General features: G+C 46.1%; 1 protein-coding gene across 1 annotated transcript in view; it reads left to right on the top strand.

Moving 5' to 3' along the window:
• ANOS1 (anosmin 1) overlaps positions 1-26,644 on the top strand; it is a 189,803-nt gene continuing 163,159 nt past the window's right edge. Inside the window, exon 1 of the mRNA XM_082375654.1 lies at positions 1-327. Within this exon, the coding sequence (XP_082231780.1) occupies positions 130-327 (198 nt within the window). The 5' untranslated portion in view covers positions 1-129. The remainder of the gene's footprint in view (positions 328-26,644) is intronic.

Raw genomic sequence — 26,644 nt, 5'->3', positions numbered from 1 at the left:
GGGGCCGGAGTTGAATGATTGAACTTTCCAGCGGAGTTGCGGCGGCCGCGAGGTTCCCGGTAGTGCGGCCCCGGCGCGGAGCTGGGAGCCTCGGCCAGCGCCCGGCGCCCGCGCCCCCGACCCGCAGTCATGGTGCCCGGGGCGCCCCTGACCCTCTGCCTCTGGCTGGCGGCCTCCGGGGGATGCCTGGCGGCCGGCTCTGGCGCGACGGCCGCCCGGCGGCTGGACGAGTCGCTGTCGGCCGGGAGCGTCCAGCGCGCCCGCTGCGCCTCCAGGTGCCTCAGCCTGCAGATCACGCGCATCTCCGCCTTCTTCCAGCACTTCCAGGTACGAACCGCCGCCCGCCCGGGTCCTCCCCGGCGCTGCGGGCCGCGGCGGGTGCGCACGGGGCGCGCGCCTCCCAGCCTCGCCGCCCAAACTTCTCGCCCCGCTCAGCCGGCAGATCCGGCTTTCCCTCCGCGCGGATTTTACAATCTGGGTGCGCGAACCCTCTTTTCCAGCCCCCTTCCTGCTCCCGAAAGGGAAAAGAAGCCTGCGGCGTCTTTACCTGACTCCCTTCTTCCGAGGGGGAAACGAAAGGCGGTTTCTTTGGGAAGGGAGAGCAGTTTTGTGGCTTCCAAGGGTGGGAGTGTGGGTTTGTTAGTTGCCCGGGACTTCGGCGCGGGACTGCGGGCTGGTGGCGAGTCCCGCAAACTCCGGGGCGCTCCGGGCCCTCGGCGCGGCGGGCGCGGCGGGCACAGCGAGCGAGGCCGGGAGGCGCGCGCCGCTGCGCCCGGGGACCCGCGCGACGAGCCCCGGCCCCGCAGGTGCCCGCGGGCGGACACTTTTGTCTCTTTCGAGCTTTGCTTTCGCACTCGGCGGGCCGAGAGCTCGCGGCCCACCCTTCGAGCCCCGGGGGGGCACTTGGGCCAAGTCGTGCGTTCCAGCGCGTTTGTGTTGGGGCCCGGGGCGGCGGTGGTGATGGTAGCTGTGCGCGCCCCGATTCGGAGCCCCAGAGCTTCTAGGTCTCGCCAACGAATGGCGTGGAGAGTAAGGGAAGGGATGCAGGTGATCCGGGACTTGGAGGCGCCGTGTTTGGATGCTCTGAGCGGACTCCCGGGGGCCAGTATCGCCCCCAGCCCTCGTAGGTTCTGTCGGCTTGAGGGTAGCAGAGCCTGTGGGAGTGTGGGTGTTGGGTGTGTAGAAGGTTCAGAGAACGGCACGCTTGGTGCTGTGGATGGCCGGGATCCTGGGGCGGGGGGGGGGGGGGAAGGGAGGGCGCCACAGAGGGGAGGACCCCCGCGGGACTTGCTCAGGGACACTGGCTGAGGGTGGGCGCACGGGAACCGCTCCCGGCCCCGACCGAGGCGCGTCTCACAGCTGCCTTCCCCAGCTGACCCGAGTGCGCGCACTCTGAAACCATTCACGCAGATAACCGAATTCCTCTCGTCTGCCGTGGTTCTCGCCCTCGCCTCTTCGTCTCTCTCCTTAGTTGCTCACCTGTTCCGAAGTTCCGACTTCTCGCCGCAGGGAAAACTGCGGAGGCCAGAAGGAGACCGGGGCTCCTGGGTGGGGTTCTAAGCCGAGCCCTCTGCCCTTGAGAAATAAACTGGGCGTCTCTTCCACTCGGGCGGGATAAATGGGCCTTCCCAGAGGCCCTGGGGACTAACCTGCGACGGGAGGCCATCGTAATGACCGTGGAGTTGGGGACGAACCTCCGAAGTCTGAAGCCCTGTTCATTCTGGCTTGAGAACTCATGAAACCTGGCGCCGAATGGCACAAGGAGAAGTAAAAGTTGGGCTCTTCAGAGAGTGAACCAGCTGGCGAAGTTTGCGTGCGCCTGAGTGCGTGCTTCTCTATGTTCTCAAAGAAGCGACATCCGGTGGGTGTCAGAGAACTCGGCGCGCTCTGCTGTCCTCGTGGGTCTTCAGGGAAAGGGAAAAGGGAGTGTGGTCTCGTGCGCTGAAATTACGCCGACATCCTGGAGAGGGCCCCTCCCCAGCCACCTGGTTTCCAAACCGCCGGCCCTGCGCTCAGTCACTCTCCTGAGGAGATGCCGCGCTACTGTGTAAACGACAACAGAAAACAAAACAGAACGGCAGCCTGTGCCCAGGGAGAAAGAGTATCTTTTCTTTTTCTTCTTCCCTTCCTTTCTTTATTTTAATTGAATTGTCAGTTGCTGTAATTTATTTGTTTTACAGTTTCAGCGGCTAAAGAAGCAGTATAGATCAAGCCAATTCCCGTGAAAGGCTTTTCTTGTGGTCTCTTGGCATGATTCCTCTTCGGAAGAAAAACTGCTGACAGAATACACATTGCCAGACAATCCTGATTACATTTTAATTAGCTGGGTGAAATAAGCTGCAAATTACTCAGTTAGGACTTAATAACTGCTGTTTTTGCAATCAATTGCAAAGCCATTCTTGGAGGTTTAACCCTAACCTGGTAATGCCTATCTGATTTATCTAAATTGCAGGGATTAAGCGTTCTTAAGATTTGAGAAGACAGAAGCACACACTGCTTATAAAGCGTCAAGCTTCCCTGCCCCTCCCCCTTCTTAAATAATTGGAAGGATGTGGAGGGATCAGCCTGCGGGCAGCTCATTACGCTGCACGTGGGATGTATTAGTGGGCAGGAGAGGCTGGGCTGGTGGAAGGGGTCGGAAGAGCCCCTTCTCTCAGGGTCACCCCACCCACTTGGGCAAATAAACCGTAGCAGAAGGCTGTTTCTGGAGCAGGTGCCGGTTCCCAGCTTCTCCTGCTCAGTTCCCGGCCTCCTTTGAAGGGGCTGCCAGGGCCGGTGACCTGGGCTAGCAGGCCTGCAGAGGAGGCTGGGGTCCAAACGTCTCCGCCCCAATTCCGCACGCTCTCCAGTGCCTCCCAGCCTTGCAGCTCGAGGCTGGAGGTGGATGGGGCGTACGCGTGCCTCCACCTGTGGGGCTGGATCGGCTCCACCTGTCAGTCATGTGGCTGTCAACCTTGCCTGACGGCACAGGGGACTCAATACTGATGCCTGGAAGTGGGGGTGGTGATGGGGATACCGGAGCATCTGTATCCCGAATGGTCTGCCCACGGTCCCCGACCTGAAGGAGCTTAGGATTTCATACTGCAAGGGAGACGGATTCTGAACTGAATCATCGATTTCACCACTGAGGGCTGCCTCTCATTTGTGGAAAGCAGTACGGCTAGCATCTCACAGGTTATCAGTACCCGGCTCCACGATGCCGTGCGCAGGGCATTTGGCACGTTGCCATTTCAGGTTCACACGTACCATGCGTGCATGAGGCTAAAAGCCTGGCAACGGAGGCAGTTGGGAAGGGCGTCCTTTCCTCAGTGAATGCAGCTGTGGGGTAAGGAGCCGGGCAGATGGGCTCTGCGTCAGGCTTTGCCACTTGGCAGATATGTAGCTTGGGGAAGATCACCTTCCTGAACTTCCAGCCTCTCGTGTGCCCGGTAGGACACCTGCCCAGCAAGGTGGAGATCATAAAACTTGTTGGGGATAATGAAAGCGATGGTAATAAAGGGGTCACTGTTCTGGGGGTCTTACAAGTCTGTCTCATTTCATCCCCACAACCGTCATACAAAGAAGGTACCGTTGGTGTCCTCCTAGAACTGATAAGGACCCGAGATGCTGAGACGCTAATAGACGGAGGACCTGGGTTCCCAGCAGGGACAGCTACAGGTTTGGGATTTGTTCTTATCTCTAGGATTTTATTGGTTAGTGGTTTAACTTACTTCAGAACTGGCTGCCTTATTCTCAGGCCCCAGTGCCAAATGGAAACATGCCGTCCATTATTCAGAGAGCAAGAAGTGTTGTCGAAGGAACTAAAATATAAAACTTGTTCTTTCTTCTGTGACCCTTCTCTCTTGGAATTTGCTATCCAATGCTGTTCTCGGTAAAGCATAATTTAAACATGAAGTCATTCGCATGGATTTCACTGTTCATCTTTCTCTTGTGCAGTGCCAGCGTTACACGCAAACATCAGAGCATTTCACTTGTATGTGGAATCACCAGCAGTGCACAGTTTTGATTTCCTGGTCCGTCCCTGGAGGGAAAAGTGGGGACCAGACTCAGGAAGGTGGGAAGGAGGAAGCGAGGACCCCCAAAGTGCCCTGTGTAGGGTGCGCCCAGTGGGTGCCCCACAAGGGGATCTTGCAGGACGTGTGTAGACCGTCATGGGTACCAAGGGTCTGGCGAGCGCATACGCCTGCTCGGGCACGGCACTTGCCCAGTGCCCTGTTCTGCCAGCTGCTGGACCAACGCATTGCACTTTGTTCTAGCCGGGTCCTCAGGAACCTGAGCCAGGGGTCTCCCCCTCCTACTGCTCAACCCGTAGCAGATGGTCAGCCCCCAGATGTACTTAGATCTGCTTGCCAGATGCAGTTAGCTACCTGCATTAGGGACGGGCAATAGGCTTGTTCCCGTGGAGTCTTGGACTCTGGCTGGCCATCCACCAAACACAGTATGATGGTCCCAGCGTGGGACGGGGACAGCTACCACGAAATTCTGGGACACATCACCGCACGCATGCGCCGCCCTGACCCTCCTTGTGGTCACTGTCAGGTCCCTGCAGAGGGTAGGGTGTGACCGTGATTTGGGGGTGAGGAGGGGGAGGCTGGGAGGGTTGGGGTTCCGGTGGGCCAGGGAGTGGGCAGCCGAGAATCTTGCCTGGGGAGGAGGGGGTGGTGAGAGGCAGCAGCATGCATGCCGGAGCCTCTAGAACATGCTCCTGTATCCCATCAGACTGCACACACGAAACGCACGCTCCAGGATAAGATCATTGAGGATTTCAGTGTGGCGGTCTCGGCACATTACCCCTCAGGTGCAGGGCCCCTTCTGAGCGTGGGCCACGTGCACTGGTCATTTGTCCCTGAAGCTGGCCCTGGTTTGGGTTTTTTGTTTTTTTTTTTAAATAAATTTATTTATTTATTTATTTATTTATTTATTTATTTTTGGCTGTGTTGGGTCTTCGTTTCTGTGCGAGGGCTTTCTCCAGTTGCGGCAAGCGGGGGCCACTCTTCATCGCCATGCGCGGACCTCTCACTATCGCGGCCTCTCTTGTTGCGGAGCACAGGCTCCAGACACGCAGGCTCAGTAGTTGTGGCTCACGGGCCCAGTTGCTCCGCGGCATGTGGGATCTTCCCAGACCAGGGCTCGAACCCGTGTCCCCTGCATTGGCAGGCAGATTCTCAACCACTGCGCCACCAGGGAAGCCCTGGTTTGGGTTTTTTAACCCTTGGAAGAGGTAGGTTAAGCCCACTTGTCCTGGTGGTTCTTCATATTCTGTCCATCCTGTTCAAGGGTACAATGCTGACGTGCTCACTTGGGAATAACCTGCTGTGCCCTTGTTTTCTCAACCTCACTAGAAGATTAAAGAAGAGGGAAAACAGACAATGTGCCTGAAATAAGCTCTGTCTCTTTTTGGGTGACTCTCATTTAACTTGAGAGTGGCCTCTTCTGCGCTCGTTGGGACCTTCAGGGCGGAGACCCTGCCTGTCTCGCTAGGTTCTGCTCGTCACGGCAGTGATGGAGCTGAGTCTCAGCCTTACCGATAGAGTCCTTGCACTAAATATTAGCAGACCTGCAACCTGCTCTTTCTCTGCCCGAGTTTTCTCAAAGGAGGCTCAGTAGAATGGGGCTTGAGGAAAAAGAGTAGCCCGCGTGTAATAAGATAGGAAGAGTGCGTCTATTTCTTTGCCAGATTTTGGGACCTGAAAATTTCGGGAAAAGTGGGTGGAATCTTGTTGGAAGATAAGTAGCAGGTTGCTGGCAGCCTTGGTCCTAGGGCTCTAGAATTTTATTAGTGTTAAGAGATTCCAGCTTAATGGGACATTATTCACTCTCCAAACTACTGCTGATAGACTCGTTTAGGTAGCTGATTAGAGATCAGAGGCTTTTTTCTAGCAGTAATTGGAAGCTGTTTGTTTTGGCAAAAGAGAGAACTAAGCTGGTGATTAGCTCCTTCTGCTTAGAGGACTAACCTCTCCTCTCAGAAAAAGTAAACAAACAATTAGCGCATCAGAAACCTTTAGCAGCCACAAATCTGCCCCAGGCTCGCAGATTTTTGGAGGAGCGATTTTGTGGTGAATACACTCAGCTGTGGTGTGTCCGTTCGGCCTGCCGTGAGATTGAAGTTATATGCTAGAAAGTCTCTGGGAAGAGAGTCCATCCTCAAGTTTGACCTTTATATTTCCTGGTCTGGGTCACTGGATCTCTGGCTGTGTTTCTAAGAATTTCTGAATTTGACCCAAACTAAACATTAGGTTATTCATGGCAAATTTTCATGTTTTTAATACAGCATTTCTCCTTGAACCGTGATTTACAAGTGTATCTTATTGTGTCTATTACAGAACATTAAGAAAACACATTAGAAGATACCGACTTATTTCTTTGTGCACTGTACTATTAGAGGAGAAATATATTTATATTTATATATCTATATATGTTTATATATTGAGTATAGTATATATTTTTATATATTTCAATATATTATATTAATAAAATACATACATGTATGTATGTTTCGAGACCTACATTTAAAAGTTAAAGTTAATGTTGTTGGTTTAAGCATTCCCACCTTAACCTCCTAACTTATCATTTTTTTTACATTTTTTTTGAAATAGATTGATCAGATTTCACTGTATAACCTACCTGGGTATGTTTTGGCAAATGGGCATAAAACTTGCAGGCTAGGTAAAGAAACTTATCAAAGTGTCAGTGGGCACTGCTGGTATTCACTCAGAAATGGAGAAGTTCCTACGTGTGACTTGCTATTGCCTTCCGGAAATCTGATTCTTACACGATTTTGAGGGTTGGGCTTGAGACAATGATCAGTGAAGCGTATCTGTATTATTGAGAGACATTTTTTATATGAACAATAGTACTGGGGAAAATAGCAAACGCCCTGTTGGAATGCTTTGTCAAATTACCCCATAACTCATACTGTTGGTGCAGTGTCTGAGCTCCAAGTCCTTTCGAGTGCTGAAGCCAGCCACCTTTCAACATTTCCACTCACCCTGCACTCCATATTTTGGAAGTATGTTGTCTGTCAACATATGGCCTTTATTAAATATGACCTAGTTTTTCCTCTTCACATTAATCAAAGATATCCATAACTCCTTCAAACTTCAGATCAGCGTGAGGTCGCCCACATTACCACAGTAGACTGATAAAACTGACATTCTTGACATTTTAGTTATTTTTGTACCATCTATCTTAGGAGAATGTGTAATTTGTTTTGGATTCTCTGAATATTGGAAATGGGTCATAGACACCTAGTCCTTCTCAGGAGACGCTGTTGGTGACTTTCTGTCCCTCACCCCGCCAGCTCCCTGGCTCCTGGATCGGCAGCTAATAGCTTACAGCTGCTCCCCCAGAGAGACTAACCTTTAGCCCCTGGGCACCATCTTGCCAGCAGGGCAGTGTACCCTCCTTCCCTGATGAGGGCAGATCGTGGCCATTGGCTCACCGCTGGGGGATACAGGAGGCCAGCCCTCTGCTGGGATCAACTGCGGTGCAATTTATGCTGCAAAGCATTGCACGGGGCCAGGCTTATCAGGGCTCTAGCCGAGATCACATCCCTACTCAGCTCCTCCTACATCCTTCCCTCCCCTTCCACTGAGAGCTTCCCCCCTGATACATCACATTCACAGAAAGACCCCTTTCAGCCTCAGCTTCCAGGAAACCCAACCTCAGACACCTACCTTCAGATACCTCATCTGATTCAGCCCTTTTGTTTTGCAGATAAGACAGCTTGATGCTTATAGGAATGATTCGTTCAAGCACATACAGATAATAGATAGTAGAAGTAAAGATACAACCCAGCGTTCACAACTCTCAGCTCAGACTTTCCCCACTATCCCCTTTGTTGGTTTTTTTATTGTTTATTTTTTTAACTTAATTTTTATTTTACATTGGCGTATAGTTGATATACAGTGTTGTGTAGTTTCAGGTGTACAGCCAAGTGAATCAGTTACACATATACATATATCCATTCTTTTTCAGATTCTTTTCCCATATAGGTTATTACAGAACACTGAGTAGAGTTCCCTGTGCTCTACAACAGGTCCTTGGTGATGATCTATTTTATATACTGTATAGTAGTGTGTACATGTTAGTCCCAAACTCCTAATTCATCCCTCCCCCTCCTTTCCCCTTTGGTAACCATAAGTTTGTTTTCTACGTCTGTGAGTCTGTTTCTGTTTTGTAATCCACCATTCCCTTTAAAAAAAAAAGTGAGAGTTTATACAAATTAAAAAAAGAATCCTTCTAGATGAGGAAGCACGTAAGAGTCGGTACGTCTTCTGTTATTTGAATTTAGTTTATCTCTCCCGATGATTTCAGTAAAAAGTTTCAAATCTTGATCCTAAGACATAAGCACATCGTGCTCCTTCATTGCCTCTGTGAAAAAATATGTATAGTTGGCGCTCCGTGTGTTCTGGTTCTGCCTATCCGCAGTTGGTTGAATCCGCCAATGAGGAACCCACGGATACAGAGGACCGGCTATACTCTTATTATAACATGGACCGGCTGTCCGTATTTACATAACGGACTTGAAGCATCTGTGGATTTGGTATCCACAGGGGTCCTGGAACCAATCCCCCACAGATCTCAAGGGGCGACTGTACTGTTAAAGCCAGCTTGAAATAGTTGTCTGGTAGGTGGACAGTAGGTGGGGTGAGGGGACATCATTAACCTCAGTACCCCTGGCAGGTCTAAGAGGATGGCAAAGAGGGCCAGTTAGTTCAGATATTAACCAACTTTGCATTTACTCAGCAAGTGACCGGGCTGCCACATCCCCCAGGACCTAGAGTCCCCTCCATCTCTTTAAAAGATTATGCACATGGTTTCAAAATAGTGAGCGGAGGCATTTTCCCTGATGGTGATGGAGAAGGTTGGATAAAAGTGGTTACCCCTGATAGCCGATAAGTAAGGAAAGATTTATGGAAGCAGCGTTTATGGCTCATTTTAATGTAAATCTCAGACTGTAGATGCTGGGTCTGTTTCTCCCTTAAAAAACAAACAAACCCCACAAAAAACGCCGCTTTAATCACTTCCACTTATTTCAGCTAATATCGATGGATTGCTGCAATTTCAAAGATGAGGTGGTAAAGTCCCTACTCCTGAGGGATTTATAGTCTGGTAGGGGCTAAGACTTGTAAACAGACCACTGCAGTCCACAAGGGAGGGCTCAGGGAGAGTTACTTGTGTGAGATCTCAGGCTGGTTGCTATAGGGGACGCGTCCTAGGGGAGACGATGCTTGAGCTGAGCCTCAAAAGCTGGGCTCTTCCAACGCAGAACAGCCAACGTGAGTAAACGCAGAGTCTCGCAGGAGTTTGCTCTGTCTGCTGGGGGCTCTCGGTGGCTCCTCACGGACGGGATGTGGTGTCAGCCCACCCAGCCAGCAGCCAGGCATTGGGAACTTGTTGGTAAGAGCTGGTACAAAGCTCAAGTGCTTTGTTCTGCAGGACGGGTTGAGAGCAGGTCATCACACTTAGGGGTGTCTTCCTGCTTCATGCTGATCTGATTGGACATCAGGCGACACTACCAGCTGCCCTCATGCTGCTGAGTTGACCTCTGTGGAGAGCCTCGCCAGCACCCCTAAGAAAGAGCCCCAGATGAGCATAAAAAGGAGAGAAGGGGGCTGCGTCTCCCGTCTCCCTGCCATCATGCTTTGGCTTACGGAAGGACCCCAGTTCCGACGGGTGGGGCTGGACCCGAAGTAAGAAACTCTCCTGAATCACTGAGCCACAGGTTAGAAGGTACTTAGCGTTCATCGCATTTTTTGCTGTCTTGGTGCTGAGAAAGTAGTTTCACATAAAATATCTATTTGACCTTCACAGCAACTCTTTGAGGTCAGGAGTGTTATTTTATTTTTACAGATAAGACAACTGAAGGTTGTGAGCTATTGGGAAGTGAGATAGCCAAGTCTCTGTAGCAGAAACTCAAGCCCTAATTGTCATGTTCCCATATATTTATACTAAATGATCTGCTTCTCAGCATGTTGACAGTGAGAGAAGACAGAGTGAAAATATCAGCTGTAATATCATCGACAGTCACGGAGTTTTGGGGGGAAACGGACCTCCATGTCTCACTCTCTCCTTGCCTCTTGGAGGTACCACTGCATCATGAAGTGCCACAATTGTGGACGATTGAAAGGTTGCTGGTGTGATAGAAAAAAACCATTAAAAATATCAGTCCATCAACGACATCCGCTGTGCATCTGTCTACCCCAATCCTTCTTCCAACCAATACGGATCTGTCACACATAGTTGTTTTTCAGGTAGCGTAGATTCTGGGGACCCAGCATAAGTGACACATGCTTCCTGCCCACAAAAGAATTATTTTCTACTGGAGAGGGTGGGGGTGGGCAGACATTTACGCAAATAGTTGCAAAGAGTTGTTGAACTGAAGAAAGTGTTATAATCATGAATCATCTTTTAAATCTTTATAGAGAATTGTTTAACACATCATAATTTCTTAGATGAAGATTTTTTTTCCCTTATAAGTTGATTTTGTTTAGGTCCACCCAGAATCCCACTTGTCTAGCAAAATAGCAGAGTAGTATTGTGATCCTTGCAGGCATGTTTCACGAACAGCTGAACTCCTTGATGCCGTGGAGGATGAGTTTGTTGTCTGGGAGTAACAGAGGTCTCAGGGCTTCACCCTTGACCTTCATTCTTGGCTGCCGTTGCTGTTTTGTACAGTGGTGGGACACATTTGGAATATTTGCAAGTGGTGTTCATGGCTTGTAGGTATGTGACAGCTACTTCCAAGAACTCAGGGTGTCTTATAAGTTTGCTCGCTTTCCTTTTGTTTTGGTTTTGGGAGTGTGTGTGTGTGTGTGTGTGTGTGTGTGTGTGCGTGTTTACATTTTATCATTCTTTCCATCATCTCTGTAAGATATAAAAGTTGGACAATAAGGAATTCTGAGAAAAGAATTTAGAAAATTCTCAAGGCTGCACATGAAAAGAAAATGGTGATGAATTGGGGTTCTTTAATCCCCCAGAGTGCAAAAATCTATCCTCAGGGGAATCTGAGAAACAATGGCTAATCAAGAGGGAAGAAAAGCTCTTAATTCACATGCTATTTATCCTTTTGTTTTAAATTATAACTTTTGTCATTTAATAAGCTTTTCGGTCTCCAAGTGATTAATATCCTGCCAACTTGAGAAAATAACATTCTGTTAGAGTGACCTCAAAATATATGATTTTGTATTTCATATTACCTTCTTACTTTGAAAGATAAGGCAGATATGCCGTCACCACTGAAAACAGTCGAGTAATGTCTGGTGACCGCCATCTTCATTTTAGGGAAGTGCGTGTTCTTACTGGCGTGCATAGCATCTCAAATAACCTTCAGCGAACAAAAATGCATGTTTCCCCTCAATTCAGTATCTAATTATCACGGATGACTTTTTAAATTTTATAGCTAATTTCTGGTTATATCCAAAGGAGTGACAGTTTTATAAGTCTGTAAGTGAAAACACAAAACAGAGGGTCCTTTTAATGAAACAAGAAACGTTAATTTTGCACAGTAATCCATCACCTTACGAAAATGTTGTTAATCATACTGGTGCTGGGGACAAGAAAAATGATGGGAATTCATTCACTTAAGCAACTTAGAGCTCTTTTCTCCATATTCTGTTTGCAGTTTACACCTTTTTCAACCTACTTCAATATTCTAATGCATTAATAATTCTTATGTGTGAAACGCATCACAGTGTTTTTGTTCTTCCTCTCTCCCTCCAATGCAAATGATGGTCTTGTCTGAGGACAAACCAGGTGGATCACATTCTTGGGAGATTACTGACAGCTTCTCTAAAAGAAAGACTGAAACAGTTGAGAAATTCTAAATGCAAACAAATATAAAGCTTTCAGGTTAAAGGTGATTTTACCTATTACTTATTGTGTCTCTATTGAGTTCATATAAACGGTTCATCTGATGTACATTTATCAACTCTTGTTTAGTTCTCTGATAACGCATAATTGAGAGAGACAGCACTTTCTAGACTTAAATAAATGCCTCTATTCCTGTCTTTAAATGCCTACACTACTGGAATGAATAGCACTCTTCTGAAATTTATACTGTTGGTTATACTTTGTGGTCTGGAAACAAAATTGACAAAGGCTTGCAATAGCGAGAGAGATTTTGAAGAGGACGCACGTCTTGTAGTGATATGTCACCCCAGCCTCTGGACAGGTTTCCAAGTGCTGTTATAACAACCCAAATATGGCAAGGATCCTGGCATCTCAGGATCATTAGCTTGCTTTCCAACGGATGAGCAGACCCCTTCAGAATGCAAATACCAAGACCATTTCCAATCATGAGGGAATCATCACCACCACCACCATAATCATCACCATTATCATCATTATCACCATCACCACCATCACCATCATCACCATCATCATCATCATCATCACCATCATCACCATCAGCATCACCACCACCATCATCACCACCACCATCACCATCACCATTATCACCATCATCACCACCACCACCACCTCATCACCACCACCACCATCACCATCACCATTATCACCATCATCACCACCACCTCATCACCACCACCACCATCATCATCACCATTATCACCATCCACCACCATCATCATCATCATCATCATCATCATCATCATTACCATCGTCACCATCATCACCACCACCATCATCATCACCACCACCATCACCGTCATCATCACCATTATCACCATCATCACCATTATCACCATCATCATCATCACCATCATCACCACCATCATCATCATCATCACCATCACCATCACCATTATCATTATCATCATCATCACCATCACCACCATCACCATCATCATCACCACATTTGGAAATATGACACTGTTCCCTGAGAAATCTCTGTACAAACAATTCTGTTGAGATACTCAGATTTCCATGCCTATCCATCATGATAGGCTACTTATTTTTGCCCCTGCTTACTGATGTCTGTCCTTCCCTTGATGGCCATTCCCCCAAGAAGAGGGTTTTGCTCCCCATAGAGGAGAAACCTCGTGTGAAACAAGGCTCCGAAGACCACCCAGGCATCTGGGGGGGGCCGTTCTTGCCCAGCAGTTCTGCCAGATGGATGATTCAAATAGAGGTAAAGTTGCGAGCTGCAACATAGCATAACTTGGAGCTTGCTTTCTGGAGTGGAAGTGTGTTAACGATAAGGATGCCAAGCTTATGCAGAAGTTACTGATTACTTTCAGGAACGATGAGCAGAAAACAGGAGACCGGCCGCTGTTAAAATGCTTTGGTAACTGCAGTTCTTTTACATTTCTTCTGTGGCAAGGAAGTGCAGAGAAATCACCCAAGATGCTGTCCACGGTTAAAGATAGTCATTGGTTGAAGGTGAGCACTTTCTTGGCTTCTCATTTTCTCATCCACGTTTTGGGCTATTATAGCCGTTTAGAACTACAACTTTGCCTTTAAAACCTAAAATATGTACCCCAGTTCCTTTCTTCCTCTTTTAGACATAGGTAGGCCCTCGGTAGAGGTTTGGCAAATATCCCTGGCGCATCTTTGACTAGAAATGCACTTTCTCTCCCTTTCTGTCACCCCCTCCTCTCTCCCTCTCCTTCCTTTATTTTGACACTTGGCTGTGTACCATTTTGAAAGCAGCACAGCCAAACCCATTTGCTGATCATTCCAGAAATGGCCTACATCTGGGAAGTTATTTTCCCATTGGGCCAGAATCTAAAAGAAAGTAGGGAACATCTTTTGTTGTTGTTGTTTCCACATTTTTGTTTCCGGAATTATGAGGTAATGTCCTCACAGCTGCAAAGAAATAAAAAAAATACTTCTGGACAGGATCTATTCACTTGCTAAGTATCACCAGAGAAAAACATATTTAGAGGTGAGACTCCATGAGAACAGACATCCGTCTGTATTTTGATGTTTCTATTATACAGGGGCCATGGACTTGTATAATATTTTAAACCTATTTTTTATTGGGCAAGATTGGCATACTCTAGTCCCATTTGTTACTCCACAATTTTGAAAAAAAAAAAAAAAGGAGGAAGTTCCTTCTTTTTTGAACAGCCGTATGAAATTAGGGCCAAAATGTTTTTTTCCATATGTGTATGATCCAAGAGTGTCTAGTTCATGGTTTCGCAACCTTGGCACTGCTGACCTTTGGGGCCAGATTATCCTTTGTTATGGGGTCTGTGCTGTGCATTGTTGGATGTTTAGCAGTATCCCTGGTCTTTACCCACTAGATACCAGTAGTATCCCTCCCACCCCCAGTCATGACAAAAAAATATCTCCAGACTTTACAATATGTGCCATAGGACAAAATCACCCTTGTTGAAAGCCACTGGTCTAGTTCTCTCTCTTTTTACTTTACATCTGTCTCGGTCGATGTGTCTCTAGTTCAATATCTGTATTCAGATATGTATATCCGTATCTAAATGTATATGTGTGTGTATGACTCTTTTATTACATATTCAGTTACCCTCTTTGAAAGAATAAACTCAGATACATGAGTCAATAAATTGATTGCAGTAACAATGTTCTTTTTCACTTATAACATGGGAGTTTGGAAAGGTGCTCATTTATGTCTCCATTTGAGAATCTGGGAAAGAATAAGGCACTTATTTCGAAAAAAATGCTTGTCTTCCATTCTATAGTAAACGTTCTCCTGAATGAAAACAACAGTATCTCTGTCTTTAGCAGTGATGATTCTGAAGATATGTCATGGCATTTGTGGATGTGATAGCCTGTAAGAAAATCGGGGTTTTTCAGCCACGACCAGTCTAATGTGTAAAGTTGGTCGTATTGCATCTTTTCCTTTAAATACCTGTTATGTTTTTAAAATTTGGTGAGCTGGTCCGAAAGTCTGATTCCCTTGGAACTTCTTTGCAAGTGAACTGTCTTTTCCTTTTAAAAAACTTTTGTCTCTGAGCATTCTTGCAGACTGCTTATGTGCTCTTTACCTAAGTGCCTCGCCCATAAAGTGGTGGTGATGGTAACACAGCTTCACTGGATCGTGCTGTGATGCCACACAGTTCACTTGGAGCAGAACCTCACGTGTGCTTAGCTCTACAGAAGTATTGGCTGTTGTTGTTTAGATGAGCGAGGCACAGAGTGAGTGCTGGTGCTGAAGATCTTGGGACAGAAAAATGAGTAGCGTGCACCCCTCGATCCTTCCCAGGCTGGTCTAAGAGCAGTAAAAGGGAATTTCAACAACCTGATTTTAAAGTGGGCCAAAGACCTCAACTGACACCACACCAAAGACAATATATAGATGGCAAATAAGCATATGAAAAGATGCTTCACATCACATGTCATCAGGGAAATGCAAATTAAAGCAACAAGATAGCACCACACACCCATTAGAATGGCCATAATCCGGAACACCGACAGCACCAAATGGTGCCGCGGGTGTGCAGCAACAGGGACTCTCCTTCCTTGCTGCTGGGGGTGCAAAATGGGACCCTCACTTTGGAAGGCAAGCAGTTTCTTACAGAACAAAACTACCCTTACTCCTTGGTGTTTCTTCAAATGAGATGAAAACTTATGTACACAATGAAACTTGCACTTAGATGTATAGAACAACTTTATCCATAATTGCCAAAACCTGGAAGCAACCAAGATGTTGTTCAGTAAGTGAATGGATAAATAAACTGAGGTACATCCGGATTATGGAATATTACTCAGCACTCAACAGAAATGAGCTCTCAAGCCGTGAAAAGACATGGAGGAACCTAAAATGCATATCACTGTGTGAAAGAGGCCCATCTGAAAAGGCTGCACAGTGTATGATTCCAACTGTATGTCATTCTGGAAAAAGCAAAACTATGGAGACAGTAAAAAGATCAGTGGTTGCCAGGGGTTGGGGATGGGGGCTGGATAGGAATGAATAGGTGGAGCCCAGAGGATTTTTTTTTTGGGGGGGGGAACCAACATTGTTTTCTTGTCAACAGAACCTGCCTGGGGAAGTAGGGGGCCCACTCTGCCCCCAGAGGGGCTATGGACCTTGCTTGTCCGGGGCCCGTGGGGGAGATGGGTCCACCCAGTGAGAACAGCTCTGGCCACCACCGGCACCTGGGTGGTCAGAGGCAGGGTCTGGGGGGCCAGCAGGGGGCATGGGAGCCCCCGGGGAGCTGGGTCCTGGCTCCCCCTGGCTCCCCCTGGCTCATCTGCAGGAGGCCAGTGAGGGCGATCGGCTCAGGCCCCCTGAGCCAGGCGGTGGAGCAGCCAGAGGATGGAGTGGGGAGGACCCAGGGGGACATGCCTGGGGGTGGGACCAGCAGCTTCAGAGAGCCCATCACCTGCTGAGGGGCCTGAGACAGGTACAGGGGAACACACTGCCCACAGGGCAGCAGAGGGTCAGAAAGGAAGACATCTTCACAGCACATCACTGGGAACCCTGCATCCCTGGGCGGCTGCTCTCCACTCTGATGTCCTGCTAGGCTGGCCCTGAGGCCTCTGCCTGAGGCTGCTTCGTACAGAGGCCAGAATGAGGGATGGCACAAGGTATGATACTATAGTTATGGACATGTCATTATACATTTGTCCAAACCCATAGAATATACAGCCAAGGGTGAACTCTAATGTAAACTACAGATTCTGGGTGATAATGATGTTTCAGTGTAGGTTCATCAGTTGTAACAGATGTGCCGCTGATTGGGATGTTGATAATGGGGGAGGCTATGTGTATGGGGGCACAGGGGGTGTACGGGAATCTCTGTGCCTTTCTTTTAATTTTGCTGTGAACCTAAACTGCTCTAAAAAATAAAAACTTTTTTAAAATAAATGTTTTAAAATTTAATTTTTTAATTTAAAAAACCCTTTGAAGTTTCTCGGAAAGTGCTTAGTTCTAGGTAGTGAATGAAATTCAGATCTCTCATATGCTCTTGCCACTTAAAGATTTTCTGTTCCCGTATGATGCATGGGAATCGCTTAAGTAGATTTTTAAATTGAAATTTGAAATCCAGGATAGGTATTGTGTAAGTAGAAAAGGCCATTGAATTCTAGGTCATCTATTCTATGAGGAAAACATAGCTGACTTCCCAGATGCTGGGTGCTTATAATTCTGCAGGTAACACATTTTCTTGAAATTGACTTTTTTTTTGCAAAGCGAGGTCTTTTCTTGGGGTTATTGAGCTTTCTCTTGTATCCCATTTAATTCATCATGTTTTCTCAAGTGATCTCTCATTAAAACATGCTATTTTTTTGAAGTCCGTATTAAAATAACCCAAAATCATGATGAATGGACTAGAATATCATATAAGTCAGGGTATAATGGACTTTGAGGTGCTCTGTATTAGTTTGATTAATTATTCTGTACTCTCTAATGAATAGCATAAATTAGCACAATGAAGAAGCATATATCACAAGAAAACCATGTGACAAAAATCTGACTTAGTAAAGTCAATTAGAATGGGAAAACCATGTATCTCTAGTAATTCTTTTTTTCCTGCTTAGGTTTTCTCCACTACAAATGAAAGTCAACTAAACTACATTCTGAGCCTTCCAGCCTATATGTGTGTATCAAGGTGGTAGACTTTGCTTTAGTATTAAAATAAGTGCTTCTAGGATTTACTGAGTGTATTCCAAAACGGGTTACTAAACTCTTGTGTAGGAATGCAAATAGTTTTCATTTATGGGGCACTGTATGTTTTTTCAAGTAACATTTTTTCAATGGTTGTAGTGATAATAGCAATAGAATCCAGTTCATGTATCCAGTTCATGTTATCTGGCAACACATTGTCTCTGGTTACTATTAATGCTTCTGAGTAATTAGCTCGATAATTTAAAATTAATCCTTAGCCTCTGCCGGTCAACACGCCAGAAACCAGGCCGTAATGAGTCTCTCGGGAACTGCTTATTATGAACCACGGATCACCCCTGTCAAGTTTCACAGCTGCCAAGCATCTATTTTGAAAAATAATAGGGGACTTGAGAGTGCCTTTAAAGACTGCTGCGATTTTTCTCCTCGCCGTCGTCCCAATCAATACATAGCATCTTCCTCGAGTTGTTTATTTTATGAAGATACCCAGAGACTGAGGTGAGGCCGAGACACAGTGGAGGCCAGCGTGGCCTGGACCTGCTGGGGATCATTGCCCTGGGTGATTCATGCTTCCCGAGGTAGTGTCGGCCTTCAGGCTCAGAAGCAGAAACGGGCTTGAGTTGGTAGAAAATTACGCGCGCGTGTGCGCGCACACACACACACACACACACACACACACACACACACATATCCAAAGATGAATTTATTACTTGATAAAGAGGATTGTATGTCTCAGTACCCAGGATGCTATGAGATAGCTGAAGAGCTGGATGAAGTACTCAGGACTCTACGTGGCAACATGGAGAGAGAGAAGGAAGCAACACTTGGAGTGGGATTCCATGAAGTCCTGTGTAGCGGAGTACGACCAATGGTCCTTCTCCCTCTGCAGCTGGTTCTCCAGCTTCAGCAAGCCTCGGAATCATTGGGTAGCCTTGTTAAAACACAGCTCGCTGCGCCCCAGCCTCAGAGCTTTTGATTCTGTGGGTCTCGGGTCAGACTCGAGATGTCCATATCTGACAAGCTTCCAGCTGAGGCTGACGTTACTGGTCCCGGGACCCCACTTTGAGAACCACTGATGTAGGGTTATTTATGCTCTGGGGCTTCTCTCTAGGGTCCTCCTCTGCTTGGTAAGTTGTGCCACATGCTAGCATGGACACTTTACGTTCTCTGCCCCCTGACCTCAACACTCCTCTTCTGACCAACCTTCCTCCTTCGTTCAAAGTTACGTAACATTTATTAAGATTTAGCTTATTAAGTAGGAGTCAGTGGTGGCTTCCTCAGCAGGAATGTCACTGGGCACAGTTTCAAAACAGTCACTTGTCTAGGGAGAGGGTTGGAGTCTCCGCTGGCCGTCATCTCTTTTGAAACATGGGTCACGGCTCCAATCTGTTGATGGGGGAAGAAGCCCGTCACTGCTTCCTCTGACCATATGTGTTCAGGAAATCTAGGTGTAGGGGGAAGACGCCTTAACAGAGACCTCAGAGAGCAAAAGTCAGTAGCGGTCAAGGTTTGTTATGAAATGAATTCAAGAACATGACATTGGGGGTCTGGACACAGGGTAGAAAGAGCACCATAAGAATGGACTGGTTCCCCTTGGGGGAGGGCACATGCTGGGCATGGCCACATCATCTCCCTGTGACTGTGTGGTTGCTTATTTAAGAGGGCTGTTTTCACCACAAACTGGACTGCTCAATCCTAAAGAGTCTACTTTATGGTGAACAAGTGTCTCCTTATGATGCAAGCATATGCCTTAAGTACTTTATGTAAAACACGAGGGACCGGTCATCGTTGGCGAGATGGAGAGAAGATGGGACGTACAGAGACGCTGTGCTCTGACAGATGCCGGGAGGTGGCAGGGAGGTCAAAGTGAGGGAATAAACCCCGACGGTGATTTTTTGAAGCAAGTGGAAAAACTGCATGAAAATATTAAGGCAGATTCTCAGTTGGGGTGGAGGTTGGGGTTTGGTTGAAACAACATAGCATTTCTTCCATGGCTTTGATTTAGTTTAGTCACTGTTATGGGATGAACTGTGTGTCCCCCACCCGCCAAACCCATATGCTGATGTCCTAACCCCCAGGACCTCAGAAAATGAGCTTACGTGGAAATAGAGTTGTTGGAGATAGAATTAGTTAAGATGAGGTCATACTTGAGTAGGATGAGCCCCTAATTTGATATGACTGGTGTCCTTATTAAAAGGGCAAATTTGGACACAGACACGCATAGATGTGAGGACACAGGTAGAAAACTATGTGATGATTGGATTTGCAAGGAGAACGGGCAGCTAACGCTTAAAAGGCCCGCACTTCCTGATGGCTTTCGGGGGGGTGTTTAAAGGCATCATTTGGGGTGAGGGTTGCAGGGTACATGCCTTTCTTCTGATTGGTTGGCGGTGAGGTAACAGGAATCTTAATCATCAACCTCTGGTTCCAACCAGACTGGGTCTTGTGCTCCGTATGTAGTCACCATTCTCCACCCGGGTGGGAGCCTTAGTTTCTGAAGAACAACTCAAAGATACGTGTCAGATGGTTATGTATGTTCCTTGAGGAGCAACTAGGACTCTGTTTTATGCTGAACTATTGTTTAAGCTATCGTTACTTTTTTTGCTTAACTGCTTTTCCTATGTTTCTGCATTCCCTCACTTCCCTAGTTAGTAACTACTTCAGTCTGCTCTTTAGAACTTAGGGAAGGCCTGGAAGACTAAAGCCTTTTTCTGTAAACAAGAAACAGGGTACATGGAGGGGCTTTTGTACCAGGGAGGACCCTGCAGGGTCCTGCTCAGTTTCAGTCCCCCCTTTTCTTTGCTACTCCTCGGCCCTGATGGGAACAGGGACAGGACAAGCAAGGGAATAAAGTTTTGGATAGAGAGGTTAATTTTATACTTGGCAGGGGAACTCGGTTTTAGGGGGACTCAGTTGGACCATAAAGCAAGGAACGTCTAAAAGTTAAGAGGAGGGCATGGACCAGATCCTCCCCTAGGGCCTTCAGAGAGGGTTTGGCCCTGCTGACACTTTGACCTCAGACCTCTAGCCTCCAGAGCTGTGAGATAATATGTTTCTGTTGTTGAAACCATCTAGTTTGTGGTACTTTATTACAGCAGCACTAGGAAGCTTATTGTCACTGTGTTTCATTTTGCGTTTTAAATACTATTAGGAATAGTGTGGTACTGTGATTTATAAGAATATATGTTTGGTTGTTCAGGTGACCAGAATATTTCTCATATTATGTATTTGGTCTTCACCCACTGGTTCCTGACTCCCAACTCTTAAAATCCTTGCAATTTCCTGTAATAGGAGTGATGAAGGTATCTTTTGTTATGTCAGTGAGAATGGGGTGACTTTTGGAGAGCTCCTGGGTAATCTAAAGAAGGGGGTTGGTTGCCGCCCCCTTCAGACATCCTGGGAGGGGAGGTGGGCTGGAGGTTGGATCAGTCACCAATGGCCCATGATTTAATCATACCTATGTAATAAGCCCTCTGTAAGAACTCAGAAGGATGGGATTCAGAGAGGTTTTGGGTCGGTGACCACGTGGAGGTGCTGGGAGAGTGTTGAGCTTGGAGAGAGCACGGAAGCTCCGTGCCCCTTCCCCATGCCTTGCCCTGTGCGTCATTTCCATTTGGCTGTTCCTGAGTTATATCCTTTTATAATAAACCAGTCATCTAGGAAGTAAAATGTTCCTCTGGATTCTGTGGGCCGCTCTAGCAAATTAATCAAACCCAAGGAGGGGTCATGGGAACCTCTGTTTATAGCCAGTTGGTCACAAGTATAGGTGACAACTTGGACTTGCAACTGGTGTTTAAAGCCAAGGAGGGATTGTTGGAACCTCCAATCTGTAGTTTGTTGGTCAGAAGCTCAGGTGATAGCCTGGGCTTGCTGTCGGCATCTGAAGGCGGAGGGCAGTCTAGTGGGACAGAGCCCTCATCCCGTGGGATCTGGCGCTGTCTCAGGATAGATAGTGTCCTAATTGAATCACCCTGTTGATGTGCAAGACTTGCTTAGGGGGGGAAACCACCCTCCCCCTCGCAACACACATGTTGGAATTGGGTCCAGGAACCCCAAAGAAATAGTATTTGTTGTTATTAGATTTTTAATGTTCCCCCAAATGGGGTTATGAGTTATGAATTTAATTTAGTGCAGCTCTGCATTAAAGTACTGGTCTGATCTATGCTTTGCATGGACCTTGTGCCTTTGCGAAGACTCCAGGCAACCAAATGATAGAGAAGTTCATAAGACTGACCTTGTTCCTAAGCAGTTGAAAGTCATTTTCTTTATCATTAAATCAAAACTTATTGAGTGCTCTTAGAATTCTGACTTCTCCACAGTTAATCAATCACATGAGCCAGGCAGGACTCTAAAACTCTCTGTGAATTTCTAAGTTATTAAGAGTCGCTCCTTGTGTGAAAAGCACTCCTATCGATGGATTTGCATCTTGCCATAGACAGCAGCCTTGACTTTAGATGATCCCAGGGGTCTTCATAAACATCTCTGTGACAGTCTTTATAAAAACACTCTGCTTCGCATTTTAGAAGAGAAGAAGTGAATTTTTCCGAAAGCTCACAGTTTATGACGGGGAAGTGGCCTGGGGTGCTAAGTAGGGTCTTCTGACTCCACATGAGGTGTGCTTTCTATTAAAATATTTTGATTTGAATCAACAATGTGTTACATATTTTTAGACTTCCTGGGCTCCACTGTCTGCATCTCTAGAGAGAGGGCATTGGTCTTGAATCTCCCTTAACTGTCCCAATTCTCATGATCTAGAATTTTCCTCAGAACCTGGTGTTGCCAGTACTGCTGATGGCTTTCATGTGTTACTCAAATCCATGATAACGAGTGACCCAAGTGGCGAGACAGTCCTAGGCATGGTCATTCTGAGGTTTAGTGCCATCACTGGACACGTATATCCTCCCTCCCCACCCATTCTGCACTCTCCCTTCTCCTCAGACACTGGTGGGCATTTCTCAAAAAGTTCCCCATTTCATGTTCACTTCCAAGATGCAGGTTGTCTGCATCATTATCTTGGTCCCGCCCTTGAGTTTCGTGGGGTTGAGGAACATCTCTGTGGTCTTCCCTCTTAGGACTCAGACTGGATGGACCCTGTGTTGTGTCTTTCTCATGTGGTTTTGGCCTTTCTTTGTAGGCGTTGTAAATGTTTTGGAGAGTTATTAGAGGCGTTAGTTAATTAGAGGATAAAATATTAGCAGGCAGAAGGTCTGAAAGTTAATAACTTCTCACCCCTTTGCTCTTGAATGGTTTTGAGAGGTTTAGGTAGGAATTCAGGGATGGAAAAGTCAATGAGACAGGGTAACATGTTACTGGGACACTCTAACCTCTTTCCTTTGGAAAGTTCCTTGTGTTGTAAGACAATGGCATGTCATTAATGACTTACATGTGTCTTGTTTTCAGCAGGAAGATGGATTAAATGAACCTCAAAGGTCTTATCTGATTTGTAATTATATGGTAGCATCTGAGTCAGAATTCTACAGTTTACAAACATTTTGAGTGGGTATTTGCAATCATGTTTTGGGTCCCTTTCCTTGTCCTGGTTGTACTTAGACAACAGGCTTGGTCCTAGTCGAATAGATCTTATACTTTCACAGAGAGGGATTGACAGAAATACCCACTGATGCAAATGCTTTGCACAGAAGGTGACTGTTAGTAACGTTGAAGGAGGTCTCAGAGAGCTCTGGGATCCCACATGGCTCATGTGATGAATGGTGGAGAGCCCTCAATAAGTTTTGATGTAATAAATTGGTTTTCAATTGCTTATGAATAAGAGCAGCTTTTGTATACTACCCTTCCCAGGTAGGACAAGATTGAATCCCTCTGTAGCTCAGAGATCTTGTGAGGTCATTGTTGTAGTGGCTGACTACATCCCTTTAGATTCTGCTAAAATTTCTCCTAATTTTCTGTTTTGTTCACGTATAAAACATCCCACAGTAAAAACACAACAGCAACAAGAGCGACAACAATTAAGGAAAGAAAAGACCTAAGAAGACTTCTAAACATTACTAGTCATTTAACATTGCCTAAGTATACTTTAGTGAGTTGTAAATATGTACCTCATCACTGTCTATCCAGAGAATGATAGTAAAAGATGTAATTAAGAGTTGTGTAAAGTTATGTTTTTAAATTACTGTTCCACATTGCTCTCGCATTTTTTTCTCCTTTGCCAATGGTTTGAACTCTTCACAGGAACTTTGATGTGTCTTTTAAACAGTATTTCCACTGTTCCTTTCAATTGTTTGGTACACAGCCTCACACGAAAGTTGCTTTCAAAAGTGCAGATTAACATAGCTGCCAATAACAAGTGGAAACGTATTGGAAAAACAATATGTTCTTTGGTGAATGTGCTCAAGAGACCACAATTCTCTTAGTTTCAGGAAAAATGTATTAACCTGCAGTGAAATTGTGATGGCTCCTAAACTAGCTTGGTTGATTGAGGAGGATCTTGTTGGGACTTGAAATGAAGAGATGTGTCCTTGGGCTAAAACGCTGACCCCCTCACCAGCCTTTTCGTAGGAACCCACTTTCCTCTTCTGCACTGGAGGGGCTACACTTCCGTGCTGCTCTTACACCTTCGCACCATGGGGTTCATTTCTTCAGCACCCTCATCTTTTTCGAGAAAGACGCCTCATATCTGCTTGCCTTTGTGGAGACTTAGCTTCTTCCAGAAGCCCTTCCATTGGAGAAAGCGCATTCCCTCCTGCATTCCCCATAGACTTGATGTCTATGGCAAGATGCATACTTTTCTCGGGTTGTGTAATTCATGCAGCATATTCTGAGATTTTGAGATCTGAGCTCAAACGTTCCTGGGTGGTGTTCTTAGGATCAGCCCTGGAGGGGAAGTGGACGGAGCCTGGAGCGGGAGGAGGAGTTGGGCTGAGGGCAGGAGCAACTGCAGCCACCGCGGGTCCCATCGCACGCTCTGGAGCTTAGGGTGCCTTGAAGGTTACCCTGAATGGGACAAGGTTGGTCCTTTGTTCCCCAGCATCAACCAGGCATTGGATATGGGCGTCTCCCTGAAGAAACATGGCCTTGGGTCAGCTCTCTTCAACCAAGTACAACTTCTGGGCAGGGAGAGAGGGAGTTTAGCTGTGAGCTGTCAGCTCTCAACACCCTCAAGAGCCGGGAATGTGTTCATTTCAGTCACATGGTTGGGATGTGGGGACATCTGGGTGGTCCATGGCAGTATTACCCACAGACAATTACTCTTATTTTGTAGAACAGAATTCTCCTACAGTTCCAACCGTTGGCACCCCTTGGCCCTCTCACCCCCCAGAACTCTTCTGTCTTACGCTTTTTAAACTCCACTTTTCCACGCTGAGCACAAACACCTACCATTTTAGTGCTTTTATTTCCTTTGCACAAGTGCTCTGTCTCTTTCACCACAAGACCTTCGTTCCGTAATCCCTCAAAGTTCAGATAGTCTATTGGCCTAGTGTTTACCACATGTGCCACATTGTAAGGAACGTTCGGGGCATCTGTTAATCTACAGGTTCCAGGGTCACGTCTAGGTCTACTGAGTCAGTCCCTGAGAACCTTTATGTTTAACACATTTCCCAGGTGATTCTTGAACCAGGGAACTTTGAAAGTACTGTTACATTGACCCTTCTTGTAATTTCCTGCTGAGTCCTGTCTAGGACCCGTGATGCATCATTTTAATCTTTTTTTTTTTTTTCCCCAGTAGTTTCATCTTCTTGCCCTTTGGCTACTCTCTAGCTATAAAATTCTAACTCTAAATCTGTCAGGCTCTAATAGCTGCCTACTTGGATGTCAGTTCAGTGCTGGGTACTGCCAGAGAAGATCACACACCTGTATGGAGTGGTGTGACTGTAAATCCATAGTCTCAGCCGCAGGTAAACATCTGAACTGTCCGTCCATCCTCAGAGTGTACCTCGGGTCAACTCCAACTCTCATCTTCCTTCAGCAACGAGTGCACTTTTCACTTCTCTCCTTAAATTCCCTCCCCCATTACACTCACGTCTTGTGGAAAATTTCCTCAGTTCTGGTCTCATTGGGAAAAATGAAGGGCACGGGAAGCTCCTGCCTCCCAACTTCCCGTCAGGACAGATTCTGTACTCACATTCCATGTAGACAGCATCGGAACTGACACTGGGTTTACCTTCGGTGTTTGTGGTATGGGCAGACCTGCCTACATCCGCAGATCATACCCTGCTCCTTATCAGCACAGGCCCACTTTCTAGAAAATACTTACCAGTTTAGTAAATCCCTCACTAATTATTTCCCGACTGCAGATTAGGGAAAGCGGGAATAGTCCCCAAAAGAGTAACTATGAAGATACGTCAGTATGGAGGAGAAAGGGATTTGTGGAGAGCTGACATACATCTGTATACAAGATTTCACGGGATCTAAGAAGCCATGGGCAGAACGTCCATTTTTACATAACCCTAAGATTTTTTAAAAGTGATCATAAATAATGACAGATGGTTTAATGATGGTCATTTATGAAGCATCATTTGGTCTCATTAATATCTTGTTGCTTTGTTAACAGCTTTCATCTTGTCCAGGAGATTTGGTGATTTCTTCTGCCTTCATTTGAATTTTTGCATGAGATTGTGAATCCTTTTGTTATGTATTAGTAAGAATGTGTAGCACAGATTCATCTACCTGTGACATACTCCTTCCTTAAATCCTATAAAGTATTAGTTATTAGTTACAAGAAAATATGAAAATGTGCAAGTTCAGTCTTTCCACCAATGAATATTTGCTGCACCTCTTTAGTCTTTGCATTTCTGAGCACAGAATAATTTTTCCTTTCAATGTCAAATCTTAGTCTAATTATTTCAATCACATTTTTTAAAATTAATTTTTATTGGAGCATAGTTGATTTACAATGTTGTGTTCATTTCTGCTGTACAGCAAAGTGAATCAGTTATACATATGCATATATCCACTCTTTTTTAGATTCTTTTCCCATATAGATCATTACAGAGTATTGAGTAGAGTTCCCTGTGTTATACGGTAGGTTCTTAGTAGTTATCTATTTTACATATAGCTGTGTGTATATGTCAATCCTAATCTCCCAATTTATCCCTCTCCCCTTCTTTCCACCTTGGTAACCGTAAGTTTGTTTTCTACATCTGTGACTCTATTTCTGTTTTGTAAATAAGTTCACTT

The sequence above is a fragment of the Balaenoptera borealis genome, assembly GCF_965194805.1.
Source record: "Balaenoptera borealis genome assembly, chromosome: X".
Classification (NCBI taxonomy): Eukaryota; Metazoa; Chordata; class Mammalia; order Artiodactyla; family Balaenopteridae; genus Balaenoptera; species Balaenoptera borealis.
Note: the sequence above shows the minus strand (reverse complement) of the source record. Positions and strands in the feature narration are given on the sequence as shown.